The sequence below is a fragment of the Callithrix jacchus genome, chromosome 6, assembly GCF_049354715.1.
Source record: "Callithrix jacchus isolate 240 chromosome 6, calJac240_pri, whole genome shotgun sequence".
In the NCBI taxonomy this organism is placed as follows: Eukaryota; Metazoa; Chordata; class Mammalia; order Primates; family Cebidae; genus Callithrix; species Callithrix jacchus.
The window spans coordinates 152803581-152831516 of record NC_133507.1 but is presented as its reverse complement, the minus strand read 5'-3'; the positions used below and the strand labels follow the sequence as shown (position 1 = coordinate 152831516).

The 27936-nt window shown below is 53.5% G+C and overlaps 1 protein-coding gene across 4 annotated transcripts in view; it reads right to left on the bottom strand.

Annotated features, from left to right (window-relative positions):
* Positions 1-10265: 10265 nt before the first annotated feature.
* The window catches only part of ARMC9 (armadillo repeat containing 9), a 171473-nt gene continuing 153802 nt past the window's right edge, over positions 10266-27936 (bottom strand). For 2 of the 4 annotated variants that reach the window (XM_035306028.3, XM_035306032.3), the window contains 3 exons: positions 22894-23023; positions 12648-12819; positions 10266-11724 (listed from right to left, as the gene is read on the bottom strand). In XM_035306028.3, coding sequence (XP_035161919.1) covers positions 12648-12819; positions 22894-23023 — 302 coding nt within the window. In that variant the 3' untranslated portion in view covers positions 10266-11724. The remainder of the gene's footprint in view (positions 11725-12647; positions 12820-22893; positions 23024-27936) is intronic. The other 2 variants (XM_035306031.3, XM_035306029.3) reach the window with 2 other exon arrangements.

Genomic DNA, 27936 nt, shown 5'->3' with positions numbered 1-27936 from the left:
CAGGACAAGAAATGTGAATTGCCTAAACCTGGGGTGAGGTGGGAGGAAGTACAAGCCGGCCAGAGGAAACTGCTGGGAGTGGTTTGCTATGTCGATCTTGATTGTGGCGTTGACTTTATGGTTGTTTACATATGTCAGAATTCACCACATTGTATACTTTAAACACGGAGTTGATTGTTGTCAATTATACCTAAATAAAGCTGTTAAGAAGCCTGTGACACGTGCTGCCCTGGGGAGTTTGTGGTTTTTGGAGGAGGCAGATTCGAGGCCCCGAGGTAGCCACAGCCAGGAGTGACCCCAGAATGTGGCGAGCTCAGGAGGGGAGCCCCTGAATTGCAACTGGCAGCTGAGCAACATTCATAGCACCTGGGCTCCTTAGAGGTGCAAGCTCCCAGGCCCGAGGCCCTGCCCGGGCCACCCACAAGCACATTCAAGCTTGAGCTTGGGCCAGGCCCTGATGGGACACCATGGGAACAGTCCCGGACCATCCCTGCCCTCCAGCAAGGACCCCACAGTGTGTTCAGTGACACGGAGGGGAAGGGTCTGAGAGCTGGAGGCGGAGAGGGGCAGGGAGCTGAGGTGCTGAGGTCCCAGCAGAACCCGAAGGTGGCATTCAGTGGCACTGGGAGGACCAGGCAGGGACCAAGGCACCCAGGGGTCCTGGGCCAGTGGGGACGGAGGCAGGAGCCAGAGCTAGGAAAACCCAACCCTGCATCCGCATGGGGTTGAGCCCTTAAAGGGGTCCACTCACACCTCAGCTTAGCACCCGCCTACTGGGCCCTCCCTGGCCTAGTCCCATCCCCTCTTGGCTCCACCCCTTCCCCCCCCCCCCCACTCCCTGATCTGCTGCAGGGCCCTGGTCCTCCCTCCTTCCCTTCCGTGCTGAGTTGGGGGAGAGGCTTGGCTTTGCTGCCACTGCAGCCTCAGGCCCCGGTCCCTGGTGTAGGGCAGGGACTCAGAAATGAGCCTCTGCCTAGGAAAGTGATGTGCCATATTGGCCCAATCATGAACTAAAATTCGAAATGGCAGTTTGGTCTTGCTCCTGAAATCATATTGGTTTAAGGCCAGCTTTAAGCCCATGGTACCATCTTGCTTCTGAGCATTTATGGAGCCAGAGGCACCAGGAGAGGAGAAGGAGTGGAGCAGAGGCTTGGCCCCTCCTCTCATCTCTGCTTAGACCCTTTCGTCACTGGGTGGAACCTCTGTGCCCTCTTCCCCTTGGGCTGTCATCCTGCAGGATTTGGGGCTGGAAGGTTAACAGGAGCCCTGGGTAGATGAGGGGGCAGCTGGCAGGAAGAAGGGCATTGATGGGCTGAGATGAGGGTGGGAGAGATTCAGGGCATTTTCAGAGCCAGAGGACCCAAGATTCTGGAGCGTGGAACAAGGATCTGTCCTTAACACGGAGGTGACGTCAGCAGTGGGGGCGGCCACTGGGGGTGGACGTTGGAGAACCAACGCAGAAGAGAAAAGCCTAGTGCTGGGTTTGTCGCTGTAAGAGCAGAAGGCCCCTGTAACGGGGACGCAGGGCTTTTGGGGACAGGCCTCAGTGGGAGAACTGCAGCCTGATTCATAGGTGACAGGCGCCAGCTTTTGCTGTGTCTCCATCACTTTGCAAAGCAATGAGGCTTGATGCTGCATCTGTCTGGCTTAGGGGACCTGCTTTTTACTGTCTGACCCCTAAGACCTGCTTTACTGTCTGACCCCTGAGGCCAGCCAGCGTGTGGGTGAGGGCAGAGGGCAGGGCAAGGGCAGTGTGCTGCAGGGTCCTGGGCCTGGAGACCCTGCTTCGAGGCCAGAGCCCACAGCCAAGGCGTTGCGGTGCCTGCCTGTCCGCACCCATGGAGCCTCACATTCCAGCGGTAAGCTTTTCACTAGCCAAACCACTGTGCGGGAATAAACGGTGGTGTATTTCATCCCTGGGTCAGATTGAGTTTCTCAGTTTTATTTAGCTGCAATTATGACCTCGGACGCTGCAGTCCAGTTCGCTTGGCCCACTGCTGCCTGTGTCTGATGGAGACCCTAACATCCGCCGCATGAACCACAGCACAGGCTGTGGCCTGGCTCTCATCCACCAGCAGAGCCCAGAACTGAGTCTGGACCTCAAGCTGGGCATTGCCACTGTCACTATCTGTCCCACTTCTATTCCCTTTGCTGAATTCTCTAATGACAGGCCACATCATCACCTCTTTTGTCCCTTCATCATCTTACATTTACACATGACAGAAAGGGAACCCTCACACTTTTGAAATAAAAGTGAAGGTGGAAACTTGCCTTCCTGAGTGGAGGAGAGAGTGAAAGATGGGGTGGGGGAGGGAATAGAGGAGACAGTGGAGGATGGAGTGGAGGAGGGAGTGGAGAAGAGAGTGGAGAGAGTGGAGGAGGGAATGGAGGAGGAAGTGGAGGAGGGAGTGGAGGACGGAGTGGAGGATGCAGTGGAGGACGGAGTGGAGAAGGGAGTGGAGGAGAGAGTGGAGGAGTGAGTGGAAGAGGGAGTGGAGGGAGTGGAGGAGGCAGTGGAGGAGGGAGTGGAGGACGGAGTTGAGGAGGGATTGAAGGAGGGAGTGGAGGAGGGAGTGGAGCAGGGAGTGGAGGACGGAGTGGAGGACTGAGTTGAGGAGGGAGTGGAGGAGACAGTGGAGGAGGGAGTTGAGGAGGGAGTGGAGGATGGATTAAAGGAGGGAGTAGAGTCCGGAGTGGTTTTGAACTCAAAGAAAGAGCTATTTGCTCCTAAGCAAACCGAAGGGGCCCAGCCAGATGCTGGTTCCTCTGGAAGGGCCTGAGCCCTGGGCATCTGCTGGCACCTCCTGATGGAGGGTAAAGGGCCTGTGGAGCATCGGGGGTGGTTGCACAATGAAAAATCTAAGGGCCGGAGTTCCACGGGGCTTGAAAGTGGGCTTTGAAGACAGATGGGAGCAATGCAGCACAGAAAACTCAAGCAGCAATCCCAAGTCTGAGTGACCAGGGGCAGTGTTTTGGTTATAAACCTTTGGGTTGCTAGCGACACCCAACCTGAAGTATCATTTTTTTTTTAAGGCAGGGATTTATTGGCTCAGATAAGCTGAGCAGGGCCGGGTGTTGCTGGAAACAGGCAGATTCCAGCGGGCGATGGGCCCCTCTGCCTCTTCCTGAATCTGGCTCTGTCTGTCCTGCACCATGGCTTCCTCTGGAGGTGGAGGCGCAGCCAGCGGCAGCTCTCATCTCAGCTTTGCCTTGGAAAGGGAAAGTGGGGGCTCCCTCTGCTCCCAACCAGGTCAGCCAGGCAGTTCCCACGTGGACCACATGGCGAGAGTGGGGAGGAGAGGCCTCCGCCTGGAGGGAGGTCCGCTCGAGCCTCACCCTGGCCTGGCAGCACCACAGCCGCTGATGGCTGTGGGATCCCAGGAGACACCAGCGACCCCCATGGATGGGCTCAGCAGGGCACTAGGACACCAGAATCCCAGGTTCTAGGTGTGGCACGCCGCCGCTCTCCACTCATCCCCTCCACATTGCAGGCTCTCGGCCTCTGGAGGTGCCATGATGGTCAAGGCCTCCTGGCAGGCTCTAGTCCACCTGACTCAGGAGTTGATTCACCTGAGATTATTGTGTTGACAGTGGCCACTCCCTCCTCTCAGCCCTGGGAACAAACAACATCCGGTCGCCTGGGCCTTGGCCTCACCACAGAGGACGGTCTTGCCCTGACTCGGCCTCTTTTCCTAGGGTGGGGCATTGGTCCTGGGGTTACCTTGCCCCATGGCAGGCATGTGGCCCAGCAAGAGCAGTGACTTAGAAAGCCAGATCTCCTCCCCTCACTGTTCCCAGGGTCCCCGGGGGGAGGGGGGTGTCTCACAAAGTCTCAAACTTCTCTCCTCTTTGGCCTAGTTTCGGCATTTTTCCGCCTGACCACTGTTTCATGCCCTTTGGGGAATCTTGGCTGCTGCTGGGGTCTCCCAGGGATGCTGACTCCCCATCCCTGCCTCCCTCCCCCTCCCCCAGCCTCCGCAGTTTCTGGTCTCTGCCCCAGCCTCTCTGGGCCTTGTCCAGATGCTCAGTGCACAGTAGCCTCTTCCTTGCTGGTTTGCCACACAGTCCCATGGCAGTGACCCCAATAGGGCCCAGCTGGGATGCCTGAGGCCAGGCCAGGCCATTGGCCTATCATCAGACCCTGGGGCTAAGAGCCTCCCTGGAGGCTGCACACATATTCTTTTTTTTTTTGAGATGGAGTCTCGATCCATGGTCTAGGCTGGGGTGTAGTGGCTCGATCTTGGCTCCCTGCAACCTCCGCCTCCTGGGATGAAGCCTCTCCTACCTCAGCCTCCTGAGTAGCTGGGATTACAGGCATGTGCCACCACACCCAGCTAATTGTTTGTATTTTTAGTAGAGATGGGGTTTCTCCATGATGGTCAGGCTGGTCTCGAGCTCCTGACCTCAGGTGATCTGCCCACCTCAACCTCCCAAAGTGCTGGGATAACAGGCATGAGCCACCATGCCTGGCTAATTTTTGTATTTTTAGTAGAGATGGGGTTTCACCATGTTAGCCAGGCTGGTCTCGAACTTCTGACGTTGTGATCTGCCCACCTCGGTCTCCCAAAGTGCTGGGATTACAGGTGTGAGCCACGGTGCCCAGCCAGCTCTGCATACATTCTAATCATGCTATTCCCCTCTGTGGCCCTGAAAGACTGGCTGTTGGCTGGGTGGGCATGGTGGCACAGGCCTTTAATTCCAGCACTTTGGGAGGCCTTGCAGACGGATCACTTAAGGACAGCCTGGGCAACATAGCAAGACCATCTCCAAAAAAAATGACTAGCCTTTGGCTGGGAATGGCAATGGTGTCCCCTGACTCCATGCTCCAGCCCTTCAGCCCCTCTCTTCTTGCCTGAGGTACTTTATCCAGCCTCCACCCCACTTTCTTTCAGTAAACCAGGGATCCCTGTCCCTTCCCTTCTGGGCCAGTAAGTCATTGAGGAAGCCTGGTTTCTTCCTCAAAGACGGTGCTGCCTGAGTGGAGGCCTGGCTTGGCATAACTTGGAAACTTGCTGGTCGGAGGGCAGCACCCTGTACTCCCCTCCCTTTCAGCCTGGCCAGTGCCCCCAGCCCAGGCTGTTTAAGACCCAGACCACACCATCAGGTATCCAGTGAGCTCTTCACTCCCAGGAACTGGTGACTCATCGCTGATGACTGGTGATAAAGAGCAGCTCCACACCTATGCACACTTGGGCAGGCGTGTTTCCAGAGCAGCAATACTGTGCCAAGCAGGAAGGTGTCCAAGAGACACCCAGGGGAACTGGAAGAAGCCCTCGGTGATGATAGAAACAGGGAGATGCTCCGGGCCACATGCTGGAAGGTGAGCTAACATAAGTGCTTTGGGCCAGCACGAGACCTGAGGACCTAGAGAAAGAGATGTGAGCAGAGATAGCCACTACCTCTCCATCCAGCATGCCCACGCCTTTGGCTTTGCCATTTCAGGGGCACACACTGCCTTGCTTCCTCTGGCTCTCCCTGGCATAGTTCCTGGTCCACCCAACATCCCGCCTCTGAGGCCGCACCGTCTTGCACTGCTTCTGCCAGTGGTGTGCTGGTAAACATTTAACAACTGGCTCTTGGGGGTGTGGGGGGGCTAGAGCTCTGGTTTGTGTTGCTTGCCAATTTCTTTTTTTTTGAGATGGAGTTTCGCTCTTTTACCCAGGCTGGAGTGCAATGGCGCGATCTCGGCTCACCGCAACCTCCGCCTCCTGGGTTCAGGCAATTCTCCTGCCTCAGCCTCCTGAGTAGCTGGGACTACAGGCACGTGCCACCATGCCCAGCTAATTTTTTGTATTTTTAGTAGAGACGGGGTTTCACCATGTTGACCGGGATGGTCTTGATCTCTTGACCTGGTGATCCACCCGTCTCGGCCTCCCAAAGTGCTGGGATTACAGGCGTGAGCCACCGTGCCCGGCCTGCTTGCCAATTTCTGTAGTGTAAATGCCCCCACCGAGGTCAGTTTCAAGCTACCAAACTGATGTCACTGAACACAGAATTGGGAAGAGATGTCTAGCAGCCTTTGTTAATTCTGTCCTATTTCCACCATACAGAAGCAATAGATGTGAATAACCTCCAGGACAGAGGCCAGTGGCTGCAGTAAAACCCCTAGGAAAGGATGTTTTGAGTAATTATTCCCTTTGTTTTTAATAAAATTTATTTGATTGTAAGTTTATATAACTTAAGTTTTGTTAACGGCTATCCTTAAAAGCAGCTCATAGAATTCCCCAAACTGGGCCTGGCATAGCGGCTCACGCCCAGCACTTTGGGAAGCTGAGGTGGGCGGAGCACGAGGTCAGGAGTTCGAGACCAGCTTGACCACCATGGTAAAACCCCATCTCTACTAAACATACAAAAATTAGCCCAGCATGGTGGCAAGTGCCTGTAATCCCAGCTACTCGGGAGGCTGAGGCAGGAGTAGCTACTCAGTCTCCCGAGTAGCTGGGATGCCTGCCTACTCAGAGGTTGCAGTGAGCCAAGATTGTGCCACTATGCTCCAGGCTGGGCAACAAGAGCAAGACTCCATCTCAAAAATAAATAAATAAATAGATAAATAGATAAATAAATAAATAAATAAAAGAATCCCCCTAAACTTAGTAATCAACTCTGTGAGCTGTCCCACACTGGCTGCACCAGAGAGGAGGGCCAGAGGAGGGCCTGGGGGACTCCTTGCTTCCCAGCACTCCTCAAGATCACAGCTTTGGGGCCTTTGCTCCAGTCTCCCTCCTTAGAGCTCATGCCATCCACTTCCCTGCCTTCTCTGGGTCTCCCCTCTGACCTCAAGGCCTTCAGCATCCAGCTCACGGCCTTAACTGGCACTGGTGCAGGCTGACCCCTGGCCAGTGCTCTAAGGAAACTGCTCTCAAGCTGGCCTCAGCCTGTCATCTTCCTCCCCTCCTCACACAGGCTTTCCCTCCTCCACAGCCTGACCTTGGTGACGGCCCTCCGTCCCCTGCTTTCCTCCCTGGGCTCCTATATCCTTGGTCTCCCCTGGCACCCCAAGTCCTCCTCCTTGTATCCCTGGTTCTCCTCCTGCTTCTCCTCCCTGCACCTCCCCTCTTCTTTCTCATTCCCTGGTTTTTTTCCCTAGTTTCCTAGTTTTCCAGTTCCCCCTTCTGAGCTCCCATCCATACCCAGGCCTCAGTGGACACCTTAAGGAGCCGGCTCTGGATAGGGCTCTGTCGGCCTGACTTTTTGCTAATTTTGCAGCCATTTCCTAGAAACTGCCTGCTGCTTCAACCTGGGGCTGGTGCTCTGGCCTGGACTGTGGCCATCCGAAAAGGCCAGAAATTCTCCCTAGATGGATGGCAACTCGAAGGCCAGTGGGACTGTGTCTTCACATCCTGACACACAGCAGCCCCAAATAGTAGATTTGTTCAACTGAATCAAAATGGAGAGGTTGGCTGGGCATGGTGGCTCACGCCTATAATCCCAGCACTGTAGGAGGCTGAGGCAGGTGGGTCACCTGAGGTCGGGAGTTTGAGACCAGCCTGACCAACATGGAGAAACCCCGTCTCTACTGAAAATACAAAATCAGCTGGGTGTGGTGGTGCATGCCTGTGATCCCAGTTATGTGGGAGGCTGAGGCAGGAGAATCGCTCGAACCTGCGAGGTGGAGGTTGTGGTGAGCCAAGATCGTGCCATTGCATTCCAGCCCGGTCAATAAGAGCAAAACTCTGACTCAAAAAAAAAAAAAAAAAAAAAAAAATGGAGAGGTTATACCACAATGGAAAAACAACCCTGAAAAATTCAGTTCTGCGAAGTAAGTTCTGGACAGCTTCTATGTGGTAGATTGCCACAGTATTGCCCTGGTTCATTTGGTGTCCCTGCATCTGCGTCCTTTCACACAGACTTGGGCGCTGGCCCTGTGATCTGCTTTAGACAATGGGAGAATAGGGAACATGACATGAGGCTTCGATAGCACTTCACCTTGATCTCTCTTGCTGCCATGGGAGCCCCGAGGCCACCATGTGAACAGGCCCAAACTGGAGGAGACCAATGGCTCAGCCAACAGCCAACTGCCAGACATGAGTGAAGCCCCTGACTGCCCTCTGACCACAATACGCAGGTGAGTTCCGCCAAGCCCAGCAGAAGAACCACCTCTCTGCCCAGCCCCATCACTGATCCGCATAATTATAAAGCGAATACATTTGTTGTTTGAAGCCACTAAGTTTCTTTTTTTTTTTTGAGATGGAGTCTCGCTCTGTCGTCAGGCTGGAGTGCAATGGCGTAGTCTCAGCTCACTGCCACCTCCGTCGCCTGGGTTCAACTGACTCTCCTGACTCAGCCTCTTGAGTAGCTGGGATTACAGGCGTGTCCCACCAGGCCCGGCTAATTTTTGTATTTTTAGTAGAGACACAGTTTCCCCATGTTGGTCAGGCTGGTCTTGAACTCCTGACCTCATGATCTACCTGCCTCAGCCTCCCAAAGTGCTGGGATTACAGGAGTGAGCCACCCTGCCCCGCCTTAAGCCACTAAGTTTCAGAGGTAGTTTGTTATATGCAAAAGCTAACTTAATCATGTCTTAGGACAGCTCACCACAAATAATATCTGGAGAGATACAGGTAAGCAAAGAGGCACACCACCAGCCCCAGGCTGTGCTATCGGGTGCGTGGGAGGGTCAGGAAGGTTCCCCAGGTTCTAGGCCAGGAGTTGGAAGAGGCGGGTGAGGCATTCACCTTGCATACAAAATATAAAGGGATACCCCAAAACTCACTAATGAAAACAAATTATGTAATATTTTAATGCAATATTTTAAAAAATCAAATTGGTATCTATGGTCCACGTTCCGGGTGCCTATTTTGTAAACAGTTTTATTAAAACTGGGACTGGAATTGGGGTTAGACAAGCCAGGTGTGGTCATCCAAGTACTGGGCCAGACTTGTTTTTATTAAAAAGTTTGATACTTTCTCACAGATTTTTTTTTTTTTTTTTTTTTGCATGAACCTTATTTTTTGCATCAACCATCTGTTTGTTTTTGGTTTTTTAGCTCTTTTGATTTGGGCCAAATCTTTCCTCACCTATTGCCCAATCTTTGGCATCTAACTGGATCTCAAACCGCCACCTGACTATTACGGTACATGCCAAGGGCCCTAATTTAAGCTCTTGCCAGACAATTCCACCTTGCTGTGAAGCAGAAATGAGAAAAGTCCCACTCAGAAGAAACCAGAGGATGTGAGGTCAGCAGAGGGCAGCTCAGCCTCCAGGGGCGGAGGAGCTGCAATCTACCTGGGACCTCCCCATTTTCCAGAAGTCTAAAGATCCCTCTCATGGCTTCCCTGGGTAGTTTGTATGGGCAAATCTTAGGAGCCATCTGCTTGGATCTTCAGATGACCTTTAAACAAGTTTGGGCTTATCTGAGTATTAATTTTTTTCCCCTTCAATTGTCATCCCCAACCTCAGCAAGCTCATTGGAGCAGGTAGATAGTTGGAATATTTGTAAGTTGTTGGTATTTTACAAAGTATATTTCTAGCTGTCAGTCTTGGAATTTAGAAGCTTGAGCCAAGAGTGGACTCTCTCAGGGCGAGGTGCAGAGGCGTGGCTGATAGAGAGCTCTTTCTCAGAAGAAACACCCACATCTCACGTGGTAATCTCAATATATTTTGACCCTAAGTTGGATACTCTCCTCTTCTCTAAAAGACTAACTTTCCTTCTCCCCAAACTATCAGACATCTACAGATCAGACTTCAGCTCTTTGGTAGGCTTGAGGGAGAGGTAGTGGCTGACTTCATGTGAAGGAGACACTGGCCTGACCCGGATGATTCTCCCACCCCCCTGATTTCTGCCACTCCCACACCAAGGCTGGGAAAGGCCATGCCAGCCGCGGCATCTGAGGAATCCATAGGGGAGTGGACTTCTTGGGGTGAACAAGAGAGAGATTTTTCCATTCCACTCCTTTGCTGTTCATCTGCAACCGCTCTATACCTTTCTAAGTCTCCCGATGGAGGAGTCGCATTTTAGGGACCCTCTACTTTTTCTATGTCTACACCAATGACACCAGAGGCGAGCTTTGTATTTGCTCTCTACGCCTCCAGGTCAAGTGAGGAGTTCGGAGAGGGCCTGCGGTTGACAGGTCGGGATGGCAGCCTTCCTCCCTGAGCACAGAGTGGGCTCACACATTTCCAGAGAACCAAGAGGTGGCCACCAGGCCAGTCACACAACAGCATGTAATGTGTCCGGCCTGGAGCCACTGCCAAGAACTCACGAGACTGACCGGGGCCCGGCTCTGGATGAGCTTCTGGTAATCTCATGGGTAACTGGCCTCCTGTTTACCTCCTCTGCCTCCCCACCGGAGGAGCTGGGGGGGCTTCTTCTTTATTTACGACCACTGGGACCACAGAGTCCTCCCCATCAAAGGGCGGGCAGATCAGGCTGGTCTCAAACTCCTGACCTCAGGTGATCCACCCACCTTGGCCTCCCAAAGTGCTGGGATTACAGGTGTAAACCACCGCGCCCAGCCTCTTTCTCAGATTTTAACAGAGGAAGAAAACAGCAACTTTGCTGCTGAGGTAGAGGCTTGAGAATGAGCCTCACCCTAAGTTCCTTCTGGGTCCTGGTAGTCGGTCTGAGTGAGGAGAGCTGGCGTCAGCAGCCTTGGAAAGGCCCCGCTCCAGGCTGGCCCCATACTGTCGCCCGCTGGGGCCTGGAGAGCCCCGGCTGCAAATCCAGCACCTGCTGTTTCTGGGGCCAGAAGGTCTCCTGAGGGCAAAAGCCACCCCCTCTCCTGTGTGTGTGAAAGGTGAACAGGAAACTCCCCTCTCCAGGAGGTCAGTGCCAGGTTCTGCTCAGCTCTCCTTCGTGGCTCGGCCCCGGTTGAAAGGGACCTGCCCGGCGGGGCTGCGATGGCTTTGCTCTGGTGCTGCCTGGACAGCCAGTCTCCCCTTGGCTCCCAGAGTCTTGTGGACAAGTGTCCCTTCACATTCATCACCCACAGCTGTTGCCAGATGAGAGCTGGTCCTCCAGCAACATGATGGGGACACTCAGGGACATCCTCACTTCCTGTGAGACTGGCTGCCTGGAGAAAAAAGCCAGAGCGAGATGCCAGCACCATACAGTCCCCACACAGAAGCCCCTCTGTCCCACTCAGTCCCTCTTTCAGCTGGCTCAGAAGCGAGCACTTCCCTTCCCAGGTGGCCTGCTCTGTGGCTGGGGCTCAGCTGGCTGGCCGACTCCTTCCTCGCAGGAAGCAGGCTGCGCAGTGCGAGTGGCTCAGGCAGCTTTGCAGCCCATGTGTTTGTTGAACCCACAGGACACACAACGCCCATGGCTGGCTGAACCGCCCATCCCGCAACCATGCTCTGCTGCTAGATGTGGAGCCAGTCGCTATGAACTGGGGATCCCTGCCCCTGGGGCACCTTCCTTCCCTGGATTTGCTGCACTTCCTCTGCGCCTGCCCTGGGCTGCAGCTGGCTGGGCTGGGGTTTGGGGTGTGTTTCCCAGTAGGAAGTGGAAGGGAGCCCAACCTGGCTCCCCAGCCATGGCCATTACCCCCACTTCCAACCCAGCGGATCCCCAGGTAGCCAGAGCACCCAGGGCCCGGCCAGGAAGGTAGTGGGGGAGGGCAGGCTGGGGGCGGCCACAGATGCACATATCCTGAGCAGGATGCTTTCCTCTTGCCTGACCTTCTTTCGTTCTGTCCTTTTGTTTTCCCAGAGTTTTGGTAAAGCCCTCTAGAAAGCCCCAGCTCAGCTGGACGTGGAGGTGGAGGGGATATCAACTGGCAGAGGCTGGAAGGGGACAGAGAAAGACAGAGAAGTGGTCCTTACGGCGAGCCAAAGGGTGAGAGGAGGCCCCAGGGACAGAGTGGGGACCCTTGGGCTCATCCCATCTCCAGGTCCTACTGGCAGCCCTTCTGTCCAGCCTTCGAGCAGACATCCGCTTCTGTTTGACCCAGGGGTGGCCTGACCGCGGCCGGGCCAGGCAGGGACATGGCGGCTGGGCCAGGGGCTGGACCACCTCCCACCAGGGCAGGTCGGAGTTTCAAGGCCAATCCTGGGGCAGCAGAGCCAGGTCAGGGCCCACTCTGCGAGCTCCACAGAGTGGGGTGGGGGTGCTTCTGTCTCAGTGACCAGCCTGGAGGTCTCATTCCTCAGCTTTGAGTCACTGAGGCCAAAGGGAATTTATTTTATTTATTAGTTTATTTATTTTCTGTTTCACTCTTGTAGCCCAGGCTGGAGTACAATGGCATGATCTCAACTCACTGCAACCTCCACCTCCCAGGTTCAAGTGATTCTCCTACCTCAGCCTCCCAAGTAGCTGGGATTACAGACATGTGCCACCACGCCTGGCTAATTTTCTGTATTTTTAGTAGAGACGGGGTTTCTCCATGTTGGTCAGGCTGGTCTCAAGCTCCTGACCTCAGGTGATCCGCCTGCCTCGACCTCCCAAAGTGCTGGGATTACAGGTGTGAGCCACTGCACCCTGCCAAGGGAATTTAGTAGGAAGGAAGATTCATGTAGAAACGGTCCCTGGAGGAAAGGAAGCCACCTGCTGGGGCCTGGCAGTGTGGGGAAGGGAAGCAGCCCTTTTCCCCCTCTGGGCTGGCTTGTCACACACAGGAGCACGGGGCCAAACACAGCAGCAAAATGCCCTTCCCTCCGGGTTGGCGGGCGGCCGGGCTCCCATGCCAGCGGGGCCCAGGCTGACTTACTCAGCAGGCCTCTTGTGGAGGACGCTGTGGAGCCGGGTGGCTGGTCTGCTGGGGGCCACACGAAGAGAACGGAGGGGCCAGAACTGACACCTTTGCCTTGGGTGGCTTCCAGTTCGATATCTCTGGAGCGCTGGGGGCGCGGGCTTTGCAGGTGAAGGCTGACGTACATTCCCTAGAACAAAATGTGCCACCTGGAGTCCCAGCTACGACATGGTTAGAAACCACAGGAGGGGCCGGGCGTGGAGGCTCACCTGTAATCCCAGCACTCTGGGAGGCTGAGGCAGGAGGAGGATCAACTGAGTTCAAGACCAGCCTGGCCAACATGGTGAAATTCCATCACTACTAAAAATACAAGAATTAACTGGACGTGGTGGCGGGTGCATGTAGTCCCAGCTCCTCAGGAGGCTGAGGCAGGAGAATCTCTTGAACCCAGGAGGCAGAGGTTGCAGTGAGCCAAGATTGCGCCGTTGCACTCCAGCCTGGGCAACAAGAGCGAAACTCTGTCTCAAAAAAAACAAAGCCTAAAAAAAAAAAAAAGAAAGAAAGAAACCAGTCGGGCATGGTGGCTCATGCCTGTAATCCAGCACGTTGGAGACAGAGGCGGGGAGACCAGCCTGACCAATATGGCGAAACCCTGTCTCTACTAAAAATACAAAAATTATCCGGGCCTGGTGGTGGGCACCTGTAGTTCCTGCTACTCAGGAGGCTGAGGCAGAAGAATCACTTGAACCTGGGAGGGGGAGGTTGTAATGAGCCTAGATCATGCCACTGCACTCCAGCCTGGGTGACACAGCGAGACTCTGTCAAAAAAAAAAAAAAAAAAAAAAACCACAGGAGGAAGGAGACTTGGGCATAGGGTGGAGGGTGGAGAAACGCAGGCACCAATGGGCAAGAATCCCTGTGCCCTGGAGCCTTGGGTCCTGACCCGCTGGTCTCCAGATGGTGACTGCACGGGAGTTCCCGGACACCTTGAGAGCCTCAGCTTCTCCGCCTGTAAAATGTCTAAGGAACAACTGTGAGAATTCAGTGAGGTCACCCTGGGCCCAGTCATTAGCGCCCCATAGCTAGAAATATGGTTCTGGAGAGTAGGATCTGGGAGGAAACTGTGGGATTCCTTTGGTTTGATTTGTTTCTACACGTTCTTTTTTACATTGATAATACATCACTTTAATAATTAGAAAAATAATACAACTGAAAAGTCTCCAAATTCAAATTAGGAAAACACTGGTATACGAACTGCTCATACTTTAGGCAAGAAGTTTTCAAACTAGGTTCAAAAGGATAGCAGGGATTTAGCCCTACTTTTTTTTTTTTTTTTTTAGATAGAGTCTTGCTCTGTTGCCAGGCTGGAGTGTAGTAGCGTGATCTCAGCTCGCCGCAACCTCCATCTCCCAGGTTCAAGCGATTCTCCTGCCTCAGCCTCCCGAGTAGCTGGGACTACAGGTGCCCACCACCACACCCAGCTCATTTTTGTATTTTTAGTAGAGAGGAGGTTTCACCATGATGGCCAGCATGGTCTCAATCTCTTGACCTCGTGATTCGCCTGCCTCGGGCTCCCAAAGTGCTGGGATTACAGGTGTGAGCTCTGTGTCCAGCCTTAGCCCTACTATTATACTTTTTTTTTTAAAGCTGCAACACGGCCAGATATGGTGGCTTATGCCTGTAATCCTGGCACTTTGGGAGGCAGGTGAATCGCCTGAGCTCAGGGTTTCAAGACTAGCCTGGGCAACATGATGAAATCCCACCTTTACAAAAAAAAGTACAAAAATTAGCTGGGCACAGTGGCACGTGCCTGTAGTCCCAGCTACTTGGGAGGCTGAGGCAGGAAGATCACTTGTGCCTGGAGGTCAAGGCTGCAGTGGGCCTTGTTCACGCCACTGACCTCCAGCCTGGGCAACAAAGCTTGACCCTGTCTCAAAAAATACAATTTTTGTATCACTCATAACACTATTCCCCCAAATATTTTCCTTTTGCCTGTGTGATACTGTCGCTTACTTGTAGGTACAGTCACATGCTGCTCTTACCACTCTGCTTTTATGAGTCTCATTCCACCCTCTCCACACATCCATCCAGCCTGTTGTTAGCATTTACAAGAATTGTGGATTATTTCTGCTGGTTGATAAACTTGGATTTAATAAACATTGAAAGAGCTCATATGTGCTGAGAACTGTGTTGGAGGCTGGGGATCAAAGATTAGGATGCAATTCCGATGGGAGAAATTCACAGATGCGCAGGGCTATCTGACCAGGGAACTGGGTTGTAAAATCATTACATGAAAGCTTTGCTGATGTTTTTTTTTTACACATACAAAGGAACGTTGTACATGGTCTAGAGAGGCGGTTTTTTTTTTAAACTAATACATAATTGTACCTATTTATGGGTGCACTGTAATATTTTGATGCAAGTATACTGTGTAACCATCAAATGAGGTGTTTCCTTTTAATATTATTTGGTTCAATTTTTTTTTTGAGAAGGAGTTTTGTTCTCGTTGCCCAGGCTGGAGTGCGATGTCGCGATCTTGGCTCAATGCAACTCCACCTCCCGGATTCAAGTGATTCTCCTGCCTCAGCCTCCTTAGTAGGTGGGATCACAGGCGTGCGCCACCGTGCCTAGCTAATTTTGTATTTTTAGTAGAGATGGGGTTTTGCCATGTTGCCCAGATTGGTCTCAAACTCCTGACCTTGTGATCCACCCACCTCAACCTCCCAAAGTGCCGGGATTACAGGCATGAGCCACACTGCACCTGGCCCAAATTTTTATATTTTACTATTCATATTTTGATATTTTGTGTTATTGTTATAATAATTAACTTATTTTATTTTAATTTATCTACTTTTTTTTGAGACAGAGTTCTGCTCTTGTTGCCTAGGCTGGAGTGCAACCTCACCCACTGTACTCTGCAGCCTGCGCCTCCCAGGTTCAAATGATTCTCGTGCCTCAGCCTCCGACATAGCTGGGATTACAGGCACCTGCCACCATGCCCAGATAATTTTTGTATTTTTAGAAGAGACAAGGTTTCACCATGTTGGCCAGGCTGGTCTCAAAAACTCCTGACCTCAGGGGATCCACCTGCCCCAACCTGCCATTGAGCCCGACCAGTTAAATCATTTTAAATTGTAGTAAAATATCCATAATATTTACCATTTTTATCATTTTTACGGGTAGCCCTGCCACGTTTTTGGAAGGAACAACAGAAAACCTAGTAAAAATGACTCACGCGAACAGCAGAACTATTCCCAGTGGTGGTAAGGGGAGGGGTTAGTGCTGGGTTAGCCTGGTGTGTCCCCATCACATGGTCCTGGGGGCAGGGAGGCCAGTACCAGTTGGCCTGGGAGGCAGCTCTCAAAGGCAGCCAGTGCCCCCCAGGGCTGGAGGAGCCACTGTGCAAGTCCAGGAGGGAGAGCTGGCTTCTGTATGGCGCTTTAAAGCCAATGGGAAGCAAGGTCAAGTTGCAGGATCAAGGTCAGCTGAGGCGAGTCAACAAGAAGCCCAAGGAGAGAAGCCAGGCCAGCAGGGCCCAGGAATCCGTAACCTCCCACCCTGAGGACAACTGGAAGAGGACACCATCCTTTTGGAAAGCAATTTGATAATAGGTATCAAAATCCTTATGTGGTGGTTAAAAATATATTTTTTAATTTTACTATTTTTTTAGAGGTGGGATTTTGCTAATGTTGCCCAGGCTGGCCTCACATTCCTGGCCTCAAGAGATCCTCTCACCTTGGCCTCCCAAAGTGCTGGGATTACAGGCATGAGCCACCGAGCTTGGCCCATAATGGTTATTTTATTGTTTTTGAGACAGAGTCTCACTCTGGCGCCCCATCTGGAGTGCAGTGACTTGATCTCGGTTCACTGCAACCTCCACCTCCCGGGTTCAAGTGATTCTCCAGCCTCAGCCTCATGGGTAGCAGGGATTACAGGCATGTACAACCGTGTCCAGATAATTTTTGTATTTTTAGTAGAGACGGGGTTTCACCATCTTGGCCAGGCTGATCTTGAACTCCTGACCTCAGGCAATCTGCCTGCCTTGGCCTCCCGAAGTGCTGGGATTACAGGTGTGAGCCACCGTACCTGGCCGTAATGGTTATTTTTTATGTGTCAATTTGGCTGGGCCATGGTGCCCAAATATTCAGTCAAATATTATTCTAGATGTTTCTGTGAAGTTGTTTTTTGGACGAGATGAAGATTTAAATCAGTGGACTCTGAGTGAGACAGATCACTCTCCATAACGTGAGTGCCCCTCATCCTGTCAGCTGAAGGCCTTAGTAGAAAAAGACCGATATTCCCTGAGCAAGCAGGGGTTCTGCCTTTGGACTCGAACCGCATCCCTCCCCTGAATCTCCAGCCTGCTGGCCTACCCCATCAGACCTTCACACTTTCCAAGCCTCTCCAATCACATGAGCCAATTCCTTAAAATCAGCCTCTCGGTTTCCCTGGAGAACCCTAACTAATACACCTTAAAAGCCTGCCCCCCTCTCCCTAGGACGTCACAGTGAGGGGTGGGAACGAGCCTCCTCAGACTGGGGTGTGTTCTAGCCAGCGCCTCCCACTGGCACAGGAGAAAGTGGCCGTTGGGAGACCATCAGGGAGCTGCACCTTGGCCTGGCAGAGTCGACCCCATGAGTCCCTTGGAACACCTCGGGGGCTGCTGGAGGCGGTGGTTGTGCTAACCTAGGAGGCTGGGCTCTGCCATTGGACACTCCAGCCGCTCTGGGAAGGACGTGGTGGGAAGTGGGGTGGATGCTGTTGGAAGGGTCAGCTGAGCCCCCGATGGCCTTGGCGCCCTCCATCCCCCCAGCATGGTGAGCTCAGCAGCCAGGGCCAGGAAATGGCACTGATCTGGCCGGAGATGAGGCCAGATTAGGGCAGAGCAGAGAAAGCATGTGGGAGGGAAGTCCGGGATGGCAGTCACCTATGACTTAGGGGAAGTCATGTGCTGCAGAAACGCATGGCACTGGGTCCTGGAAAACACATAAGAGGTGACGTCGGTGAAAGGTGGGAGGTGCTCTGCAAGGTGTGTGGTGATTTATTAGAGCATCTGGCCCTGTGTGACCTCAGCTTATCAACAGGAACATTGTGTTGGTCGGGAAGAGCCATGAACTGCCTCGGGAGATGCTGAATCTTTCCCTGTGTTTGGAATGCTGCTGAGTCATAATCCGGCTGCTGAGAGTCACCCAGCAGAGGATCCTGTGTCCCTTCTGTTTGCATTAAGGCCAAACAAAAGCGCTCAGGGCCACTAGGTGACTCTGCCCAGCAGGTTCATAACCGGCTCTTCATTATTGCCGCGGACATTTCATCTGGGTTACGAGAAAATCCAGAAAGGGGTGGAGGTGGGGAAACTGGGGGGTGGAACATCGTATACCAGATAAAGAGAGGGAGGAACCAGGCTGCACGTACAGCTCCCGCACAGCTCCTGACCGGGGGCAAAGATCAGGCTGTGCGTCTCAAGCTCCTCGGGCTTCACCTGTCGTTTCCTTTTTTTTTTTTTGAGACGGAGTTTCACTCTGTTGCCCAGGCTGGAGTGCAATGGCATGATCCTGACTCACTGTAACCTCTGTCTCCCGGGTTCAAGTGACTTCCTACCTCAGCCTCCCAAGTATCTGGGATTACAGGCATGTGCCACCACACCTGACTAATTTTTGTATTTTTAGTAGAGAGGGGGTTTCACCATGTTGGTCAGGCTGGTCTTGAACTCCTGGACCTCAGGTGATCTGCCGCTTCAGCCTCCCAAAGTGCCAGGATTACAGGCGTGAACATGTGTCGTTTCTTTAGCTGGATGCATGAATGTGTCATTGTGAGGTGCTGTCCATCCTCAGGGGACAAACAAGGGGAAAGGCATACATGTAGACATATGTACAGTCTCTTCTCATTTTAAAGTCACAGTAGTTGCAAAAGAATCACCTCTCATCTGTGGCCGGACAGGATCTTTGACATTTGTTTCTTATCCTGTCCTGGGTCTGGGGTGGGAGGATCCCCTCAGACAGAGCTCCCTCCCTCCCCTGTCCTCGGGCCACATGGAGGCAAACTTCAAGGCAAACTTCCAGGCACGAGAACCCCGCACCCGGCTGGGGCTGCTATTCTGGAGTGGCAGGGCCACGCTGAGGACGACCGACAGGTGACAGGGAAGGCCAGATGACAGTCAAGGCAGCCCTGGCATCACCTTCCTGCACATTCCAGGGTCAAGTCAGCCTTTGCCGTCTGGACTGACAATTTCATGGGAGCACTTTGCCTTTTTGCAGGATAAAGGCATTTGTTTCTTAATAAAAACATCTTTAAGCCTGGCCAACATTGTTTCTCCTGCTGCTTAATGCTAAGGAGTCTAAAAAGCTGACAAAGGAAAAGGAAAATTTCACCATGGAGGGTGGGGGAAGGCAGTATATTATAGGGTCTGGACTTTTATTCCCCCGCGTCTGAGAAAGCAATTTTACAGCAAGACCAGTTGCTGGAAGTCACTGGAGCAGAGCTTGAGTGGCCATTATCCTTAAGACACCTGCAACACCATTCAGGCTACCATTAACCCAGACCTCTGCCCCAGGGGCTTCCCGCCCATCCACCAGTTCCTCCTCTGGGTGTGAAACCTCACCTGCAAGAGCAAGAGAACAGATCTGCGGGAAGCTGAGGGGACAAACATTTCCCACCAAAGCCACAGGGAGAACCACTCTTTCTCTTACGTGTTCATCGACAAGTACTCTGACACCTGGGCCAGGCGCAGGAGCACAGCGAAGATGCACTCCCTGCACACGGTGCACACTTCCTGCTCGCCCTGCACAGTGCACACTCCTTACACGCCCTGTACACGGTGCATACTCCCTGCACACGGTGCACATTCCCTGCTCGCCCTGCACGCCTTGCATCCCCTGTACTCCCTGCACACTCCCTGCACACGGTGCACACTTCCTGCTCGCCCTGCACAGTGCACACTCCCTACACGCCCTGTACACGGTGCACACTCCCTGCACACGGTGCACACTGCCTGCATGTCCTGCATTCTCTGTACTCCTTACACACTCCCTGCACACCCCGCACTTCCTGTATGCCTAGCACACGGTGCACACTCCCTGCATGTCCTGCATTCTCTGTACTCCTTACACACTCCCTGCACACCCCGCACTTCCTGTATTCCTCGCACACGGTGCACACTCCCTGCATGTCCTGCATTCTCCGTACTCCTTACACACTCCCTGCACACCCCGCACTTCCTGTATGCCTTGCACACGGTGCACACTCCCTGCATGTCCTGCATTCTCTGTACTCCTTACACACTCCCTGCACACCCCGCACTTCCTGTATTCCTTGCACACGGTGCACACTCCCTGCATGTCCTGCATTCTCCGTACTCCTTACACACTCCCTGCACACCCCGCACTTCCTGTATTCCTCACACACGGTGCACACTCCCTGCATGTCCTGCATTCTCCGTACTCCTTACACACTCCCTGCACACCCCGCACTTCCTGTATTCCTCACACACGGTGCACACTCCCTGCATGTCCTGCATTCTCCGTACTCCTTACACACTCCCTGCACACCCCGCACTTCCTGTATTCCTCGCACACGGTGCACACTCCCTGCATGTCCTGCATTCTCCGTACTCCTTACACACTCCCTGCACACCCCGCACTTCCTGTATTTCTCGCACACGGTGCACACTCCCTGCATGTCCTGCATTCTCCGTACTCCTTACACACTCCCTGCACACCCCGCACTTCCTGTATTTCTCGCACACGGTGCACACTCCCTGCATGTCCTGCATTCTCCGTACTCCTTACACACTCCCTGCACACCCCGCACTTCCTGTATTCCTCACACACGGTGCACACTCCCTGCATGTCCTGCATTCTCTGTACTCCTTACACACTCCCTGCACACCCTGCACTTCCTGTATTCCTCGCACACGGTGCACACTCCCTGCATGTCCTGCATTCTCCGTACTCCTTACACACTCCCTGCACACCCCGCACTTCCTGTATTCCTCACACACGGTGCACACTCCCTGCATGTCCTGCATTCTCCGTACTCCTTACACACTCCCTGCACACCCTGCACTTCCTGTATTCCTTGCACACGGTGCACACTCCCTGCATGTCCTGCATTCTCTGTACTCCTTACACACTCCCTGCACACCCTACACTTCCTGTATTCCTCACACACGGTGCACACTCCCTGCATGCCCTTTACTCCCTGTACCCCCAGCAGGCCCTGCACACTGTGCTTGTCTCTGAAGCAGCAAGAGCAGCCACAGACCCCATGACAACACAGTGGGGTCTCCACCCCGTGGGGGGACTGTGGCTGCTGTTGAGCCTGGAAGAAGGGTGTGACCTGCATTTTGGGGTCAGGGAGGAGGAAGGGATGCTTAGCTGAGACCTGAATTAGGGCTGAAGTCAGCCTAACAAGAGATGGCCTCTTGCCATCTAGAAGATTGCGGCGTTCTAGACCACATCCATATGAGGTTATACACACACACCTCATCTAGAATGGCATCATATTCTGGAGAACGTTGCCAGTGAGGCAGGGGGAGAGGGGACGACTTGTACTTCTCCCTCTTTCCATCCTCTCCTTCCTCACACAGAATCCCCAGGCTTAACCTAAGAGCTGGCTTCAGTGACTGACACCAAGGGAAGGGCACATCTGGGCCGGACTCTGAGGGGCCTTTGTGCCCAACAGAATCTTGGGGGGCCAGCTAGGCAACCCTGCTGGATGTAATGAGGTCCCTTGGGGTCGGCTGCCTACCGACTGTGAAAACAGTTATTTCTGGGGAGAGAGGGCTGACCCTAGTGGAGAGCCTCAGAAATGAACTCAGCATTGACAGGAAGTAAAAAGTGGCCTACAGCGGAAAGAGAGTTTTGGCCTGCCTGAACCGCAGAGGAGAATGCAATCTGGCCTGGGGGCATGAGATGGCTCTGGCCTTCAGAGGTCTCTCATTTTGAGTATTTCAGGGGGATGCTGAAAGCCTGAGAACCCCTCGTCTGGAAGACAAGCTCTTCTTCAGCCACAGAGAGACGGGAGGAGGGTCCCTGGGTCCTCAGGCAGGTTGGCAATGGACTGGAGGAGACCAGTGGCTTGGCCCATCCCCCAACAATGTGGCCACCTTTGACCCCTCTTCCCCTTAGAGATAGCCGGCCACCCTTCCCTAGTCCAGGTCCTTCCTGTCCTTCTCGCAGTTCGGATTTCGGATTTCGGCTTCTAGCCCATCCCCACCCAAGGAAGCTGCAGCCACTGCGGGGCTCCAGACATCTCAACCACGCCCCCTTTCTCTGGCGGCCTCCTCCTGTCTATCACTCCCTATCTATTTCTCTTCCTGCCTCTTTGTCTCTCTGATTTTCTCTGCTAGTGGGGTGAAGGCTCTGCTGGGTCTTCCTGCCTGTCCTCTCCTGGGGCCTCCAGAGCTGAGCTGAAGCTGCTCCAGCCCCTATTTTACTGCGAGAGGTTGGCTTCCTTCGTGGCTGGGAGGAAGTGGTGAGGGGCAGCTGGCCTGCCTGGTGATCTCAGACAGGGAGGGTCTGAGACCCAGGCCAGGCGCCTCTCCCTGAGCAGGTTTCTCCAGGTCCGAAAGGGAGAGCTGGAGAGATGGGAAAGGTCCTTTCTAGACCCTAAAGAACCCCTGATCACCCACAGGGCCAGTCTGTGCATGTGGTGCAGAGGAAGAGAGAACACCATTTTTTTTTAAATTTTTCTTCTGCTTGGGGTCCCAGTTTCTTTTTCTTTTATTATTTTTTTTGAGACAGGGTCTTACTATGTTGCCCAAGCTAGTTTCAAATTCCTGGGCTCAAGCAATCCTCCTACCTTGGCCTCCCAGCATGCTGGGATTACAGGCATGCGCCACCATGCCTGGGCCTAGGGGCCCAGTTTCTGTTTCAGGAAGTAACCTCAGAGCCAGACCATTTACTTACCTCCTTCTCCATCTTTCTGCCCTCCAGTCCACCTCCTCCAGATGTAAAGAGTTAAGATGGGACACTGTCCCCAAGCCACCCCATCACATAGCCCCGGACATGTTCGCCTGGCAGTCTGAAAACTACTCCCATGGATATGCTTCTGAGTGCCATGTCCTTCGAGTCTGACTGATGGCTCTCAGGCAGCACAACCCTCGGAGGGTGGCCAGGAGCGGCGGCTGCCCTCCCCAAGGAATCCTGACACTGCTCCTCAGCTTCCCCTGACAGAGGCTGGGCCTCAGAGGAGCTCTGCATCTGGCGGGGGGTGCCCACTCCAAGAACTCCAAGAGTAGGGTTCAAGACCTTGTGCACCCCCTTACCTGGTGGTCTCTCCCCTGCCTGGGTCCTGGGGCACCTCCCTTGGCTGGCTGGGGATCCCCGTGGGGGCCAGGCGAGGCTCTTCCTGACATCCTCTTGGCCGCCACTCTCCCGGCCTGGCATTGATGGCCACTGGGGAGGAGAGAAAGTTCAGTCCGCATCTGCTCTGGAGCCCCTCTAAGGATGCCCTCTCCTGCACTGGGCTGTAAAGCCAAGAAAAGCGCAGCCCGGCCAGGCCCTGTGGGCTTCCTGGTGCCTGCGGCTTGGGGCACTTGTTTACTCATGCAGGCTGGGAATTCGCTGGGCAGGGGGGCCTGGAGGGCACAGCCCAGGGACGTGCAGATCACCCTGCCTCCAGCCTCTCCGGCTCCCTCAGCCTCCGGAAAGCCCTCAGAACAACGAATTGTCTCCCTGGGCCATGGCTAGGCGCTGCCACATGGAACACGGAGGCACATTTGCTTATCTGAAACTCAAATATATGAGATGGAGTCTTGCTCTGTCACCAGGCTGGAGTGCAGTGGCTTGATCTTGGCTCACTGCAACCTCTGCTTCCTGGGTTCAAACAACTCTCCTGCCTCAGCCTCCCAAGTAGCTGGGACTACAAGCACCTGCCACCAGGCCCAGCTAATTTTTTGTATTTTTAGTAGAGACGGGTTTTCACCGTGTTAGCCAGGATGGTCTTGACCTCCTGACCTCGTGATCTGCCCACTTCGGCCTCCCAAAGTGCTGGGATTACAGGTGTGAGCTACCTTGCCCGGTGGCATGTAGTTTTATTCGTTAAAACCAACAACCTGAGAGGTAGGGTGCTCCTCACGAAGCAGCCTGAGGCTCCTTAATGATGAACCCCTTGGTGTACCCAGGGTAGCCCTGACTCCCAGTGACATGTGCCATAGCTGATGCCCACCTGGGACCAGGACAGCTGGGACATGCAGGAGCCCTTCATGGGGAAGCCAACAGAGAATCCCAGACAGCATGCCGAGGGGCCTCCCAGGGACCTGCCTCAGATGCCATGACCCCTTCTCCCACCTCTCTTCTCCTATAGCTGAAGGGGTCCGTGCCACTGCTGCAGCAGCTCTGTGACAGAGCTGCGTCCGTGGCTCCCTTAGGCCAAGCTCCTCTCAGTTCTTTCATTTTGGAAACCCCTTTGCCACTTTGCAATGTGATCTGTTTCATCTTAAATATAAAGGGACCTTCCCTGCAGGTTTCCCTGAAGCAAGGGGCTTTGACTTCCAGATAATTCTCTTTTGACCCAAACGAGAATCTATTTCTGATACCAGAACCCAGCGGGTGGCACTGGGCACATCCACCTGGATCTGGGTCTAGAACTAGAGCTTTGGGACAGTTGGCACCGGCTCAGTGTGCTTAGAATAGGGCCAGGAGACAAAGAGTAGGTGCACAAAAGAATACTTGAGTGGAGTCACACAGAATTGCTGGGCTACACGCAGGGGAACCCTGTTACAACATGTGGTGTCACAAAGCTGTGCCCACGCCAGCCAAGCCCTCTAGGACCAGGAGCTTCCCAGGTTGTGTGAGGTTGGGGGACAGGGTGGCCACAAAAGAGGAGGAACTGAGCTGGCGTCTCCCAAGGCCATAAGGTGGTTTTGGTTCAACTGTCCCTTTCTCCTCTCCCACTTCCTCCAGCACAGGCTGCACTGCAGACTTTCAGAGGTCCCACCAAGGACAAGGGACCGGCTGGGCGTGGTGGCTCACACCTGTAATCCCAGCACTTTGGGAGGCTGGGGCAGGAGGATCACTTGAGGTCAGGAGTTCGAGACCAACCTGGCGAACATGGTAAAACCCTGTCTACCAAAAATACAAAAACTTAGCCAGGTATGGTAACACATGCCTGTAATCCCAGCTATTCAGGAAGCTGAAGCAGGGGAATCACTTGAACCCTAGAGGCAGCGGTTGCAGTGAGCCAAGATGTCGCCATTGCACTTCAGCCTGAACGAGAGAGAAAAACTCCATCTAAAAAATAAATAAGCTGGGCGCGATGGCTCACGCCTGTAATCCCAACACTTTGGGAGGCTGGAGCGGGCAGATCACTTGAGGTCAGGAGTTCAAGACCAGCCTGGCCAACACGGTGAAACCCCATCTCTACTAAAAATACAAAAATTAGCTACATGGGGTGGTGCGCGCCTGTAGTCCCAGCTACTCGGGAGGCTGAGGCAGGAGAATTGCTTGAACCCAGGAGGCGGAGGTTGCAGTGAGCCAAGATTGTGCCACTTCACTCTAGCCTGGTGACAGAGCGAGACTCCACCTCAAAAAAATAAATAAAAAGAACAAGAGACCACCCCCCTGCCCCAACTCAAGAGCAGGAGCTAAGATCTGGGGCAGCCTGGGTGCGCACCAGGGGCTCCCTGTGGCAAGGTAGTATCTGTTGCCTGCTGGTCCATTTCTGGGCATTTTAACTCCTGGCCTATGAAGTCCCAAGGCATGTGATATTGATATTCAAGATAGTCGTGGTTGGTGGGGAAATGAGAATAGCTTTCCTCAGGCCAGTGTTTTGCAAAATGCTAAGCCATATTCTTGGCTTTTTCCCTTGGGAACTATTTCCTCTTGGCATTTGGGGCTGAGTCCTTTGCCTAGAAATGTACTTTCTGGCCTTGCATTCCACAGCTCAAGCAGTTTGAGGGTCCAACAGGTTCCTCCTCATAAGTTTTCCCTGCAGTGCCAACTGAATGCAAATTGAAAAGGCTCTTAGGAAACTCAATGTGGAGGCGGGTGTTTCTATGGGGTCTCTGGGTGGGGGTGAGGGGGTTAGTTCCCAGCACAGGCCAGAGTCTGCAGCGAGCTGTGTGCAAGGAGACTTGTGGGAAGCGTGGCCTGGGGCCAGGATGGTCCTAGGACAAGGTGAGCCAGAGAAGGGAAGTGGAGGGGGCCCACGCCTGTAATCCCAGCACTTTGGGAGGCTGAGGTAGGAGGATCACTTGAGCCCAGGGGTTCAAGACCAGCCTGGGCAGCACAGAGAGACACCCCTCTCTACCATAAATCAGTCGATTGAAGTGGAGGGGAGGGCTGGAGAAGCAGGACTGTCTGGAGGAAGTCAGGCCAAGCTCCTGAGCAGGGAAGGAATGAAGCAGAAGGCAGTGGGGGTGCCCACACCCAGCCCAGCACTGCCAGCTCCCTGTTCTCCCCATGCTCATTCCCCCTCCCCCTGCACTCATCCCTCTGCTTAACAGTAGTCCCCTTATCTGCTGAGCCAGAGGCAGGTGACAGGATGGGGAGGGGGGACAGGGAGGCCTGGGGAGACAGCAGCAGGCCATGGGCAGGCCTGTCTGAAAGAAGGCAGAAGCCAGAATGGAATCCACTACAGGCAATGGCAAACGCTTACTCGTGATCCAGAGAAAACTTAATCTGGGGCTTGGTTTCTCCAAAGGAAGAACTTTCTGTCAAGCTAAAGGATTTTAAAGGTGACTAAGAGGGCCAGGCATGATGGCTCGTGCCCAAATCCCAGTACTTTGGGAGGCTCAGGCGGGAGGATTGAGGCCAGGAGTTCAAAACCAGCTCAGGCAACATAGCAAAACTGTATTTACAAAAAATAAAAAAACACTTTGCCTGACATGGTGGTGCATCTGTAGTCCCAGCTACTGAGGAGGCTGATGCGGGAGGATCGTTTAGGCACAGGAGTGTGAGGCTGCAGTGTGCTATGACAGGCCACTGCACTCCAGCCCGGGAGACAGAGTGAGACCTTGTCTCAAAATAAAATAAAGGAGGGCTAGAGGTGTCGGTCTGAGGCTCAGGGCGGGCCTGGTAGGGCCAGGGAGGGCAGTGACTGTTCTTGGTCTCTGGCAGGTAGAGAAGGGCAGGGCTGGGGGTCAGTGTCCTGGGTCCCAGCCAGGCTGAGCCAATAGGCGCAGGCTTGAGGAAGGGACACTCAGAACACGGTCTCAGTGTTTGGGGCAGGCTGATGGGGGCACCGACTGCAGGATTTGGGAAAAACACTGCTCTGGCTTCAGCTGGTCCATCTAGGGGGCTGGTGAGCGGCTACTGCCTCCCTAGGAAGCAGCACTGGGAACTGCCCGTGTCCACCAAGGCTGAGTGTCCTGGGATACCCACCCTGTTCACCAAGGACCCAGAATGTGCCTGGGCCGACTTTGCCAGGGCTAAAGTAAACTGTTCTGGAAGAGAACAGTAGTATCAACATTGTGGTAGCCCCTGCGGGGTCATTTCCATCCATACCAACCTCAAGTGCCTCCACCCTGCAGGTAACAGCAGCATGACAGAGCTTTCCAGAGGCACGTCCAATCAGTGCAAAGATAAAGGGCCTCTTAGTGGTCATTTTGGTAAAGCAAGGATGTGACCGCTACGTTACCCTGAATGTACTGTGGGGCCTTTTGGGAAGTCCAGGCCTAAGAAGTTGAAATCAGTGTTAACGGCATTCAGTCAAATTGGCAAAACTTGTTAGACGCCTGAAGTGCTCCACCCCGGCAGCAGAAATCTCTGGACAAATTACTGAGCTGCTCACCTTTGGAGAACATACTAATGTTTACTGCTCTAGTAAAACACATGTAAAAGAACTGATGATCAATGCTGGCAAAACCTCTGAAACTGCTCATCAGCAAGAGACCCAGGGTCCCAAATAACCCGGCCATTGCTGGCTCGTCACTGGCTACCCCTCTGCACCTGGGCCTGGCAGCGTCTGCATCCAATTGTGAGCAGATGCAAGTTCTCAGCTGTTTCTCAGACAGGAATCCAACCCGCTCCTCTGTTGTTTTTCTACTCAAATGGAAATTAGAGTCTTATCTGAACTGCTCATAATCCTTTTAATTTCCTTTCAAAAATTAAAAAAAAAATACTTTGTAAATTTCTGATTCAAAGTATATATGTTTTTTCTGGCATCTAAAAAATACTTTTATCTACCATTGGCCTCTGGTTAAATCGGCTGGAAGTTTCAAACGAGTGTGGATCCCAGAGTTGTTTGTGCTCTGAGTTGCACATTTCGGCCTCGGTCCAGCCTTCCAGCAGGCGGCCAGCCTTGTCGCCACCAGAATCGGAGCTACCAGAACCAGGGTCACAGACCTACATCAGCCCGGGATTCCTCC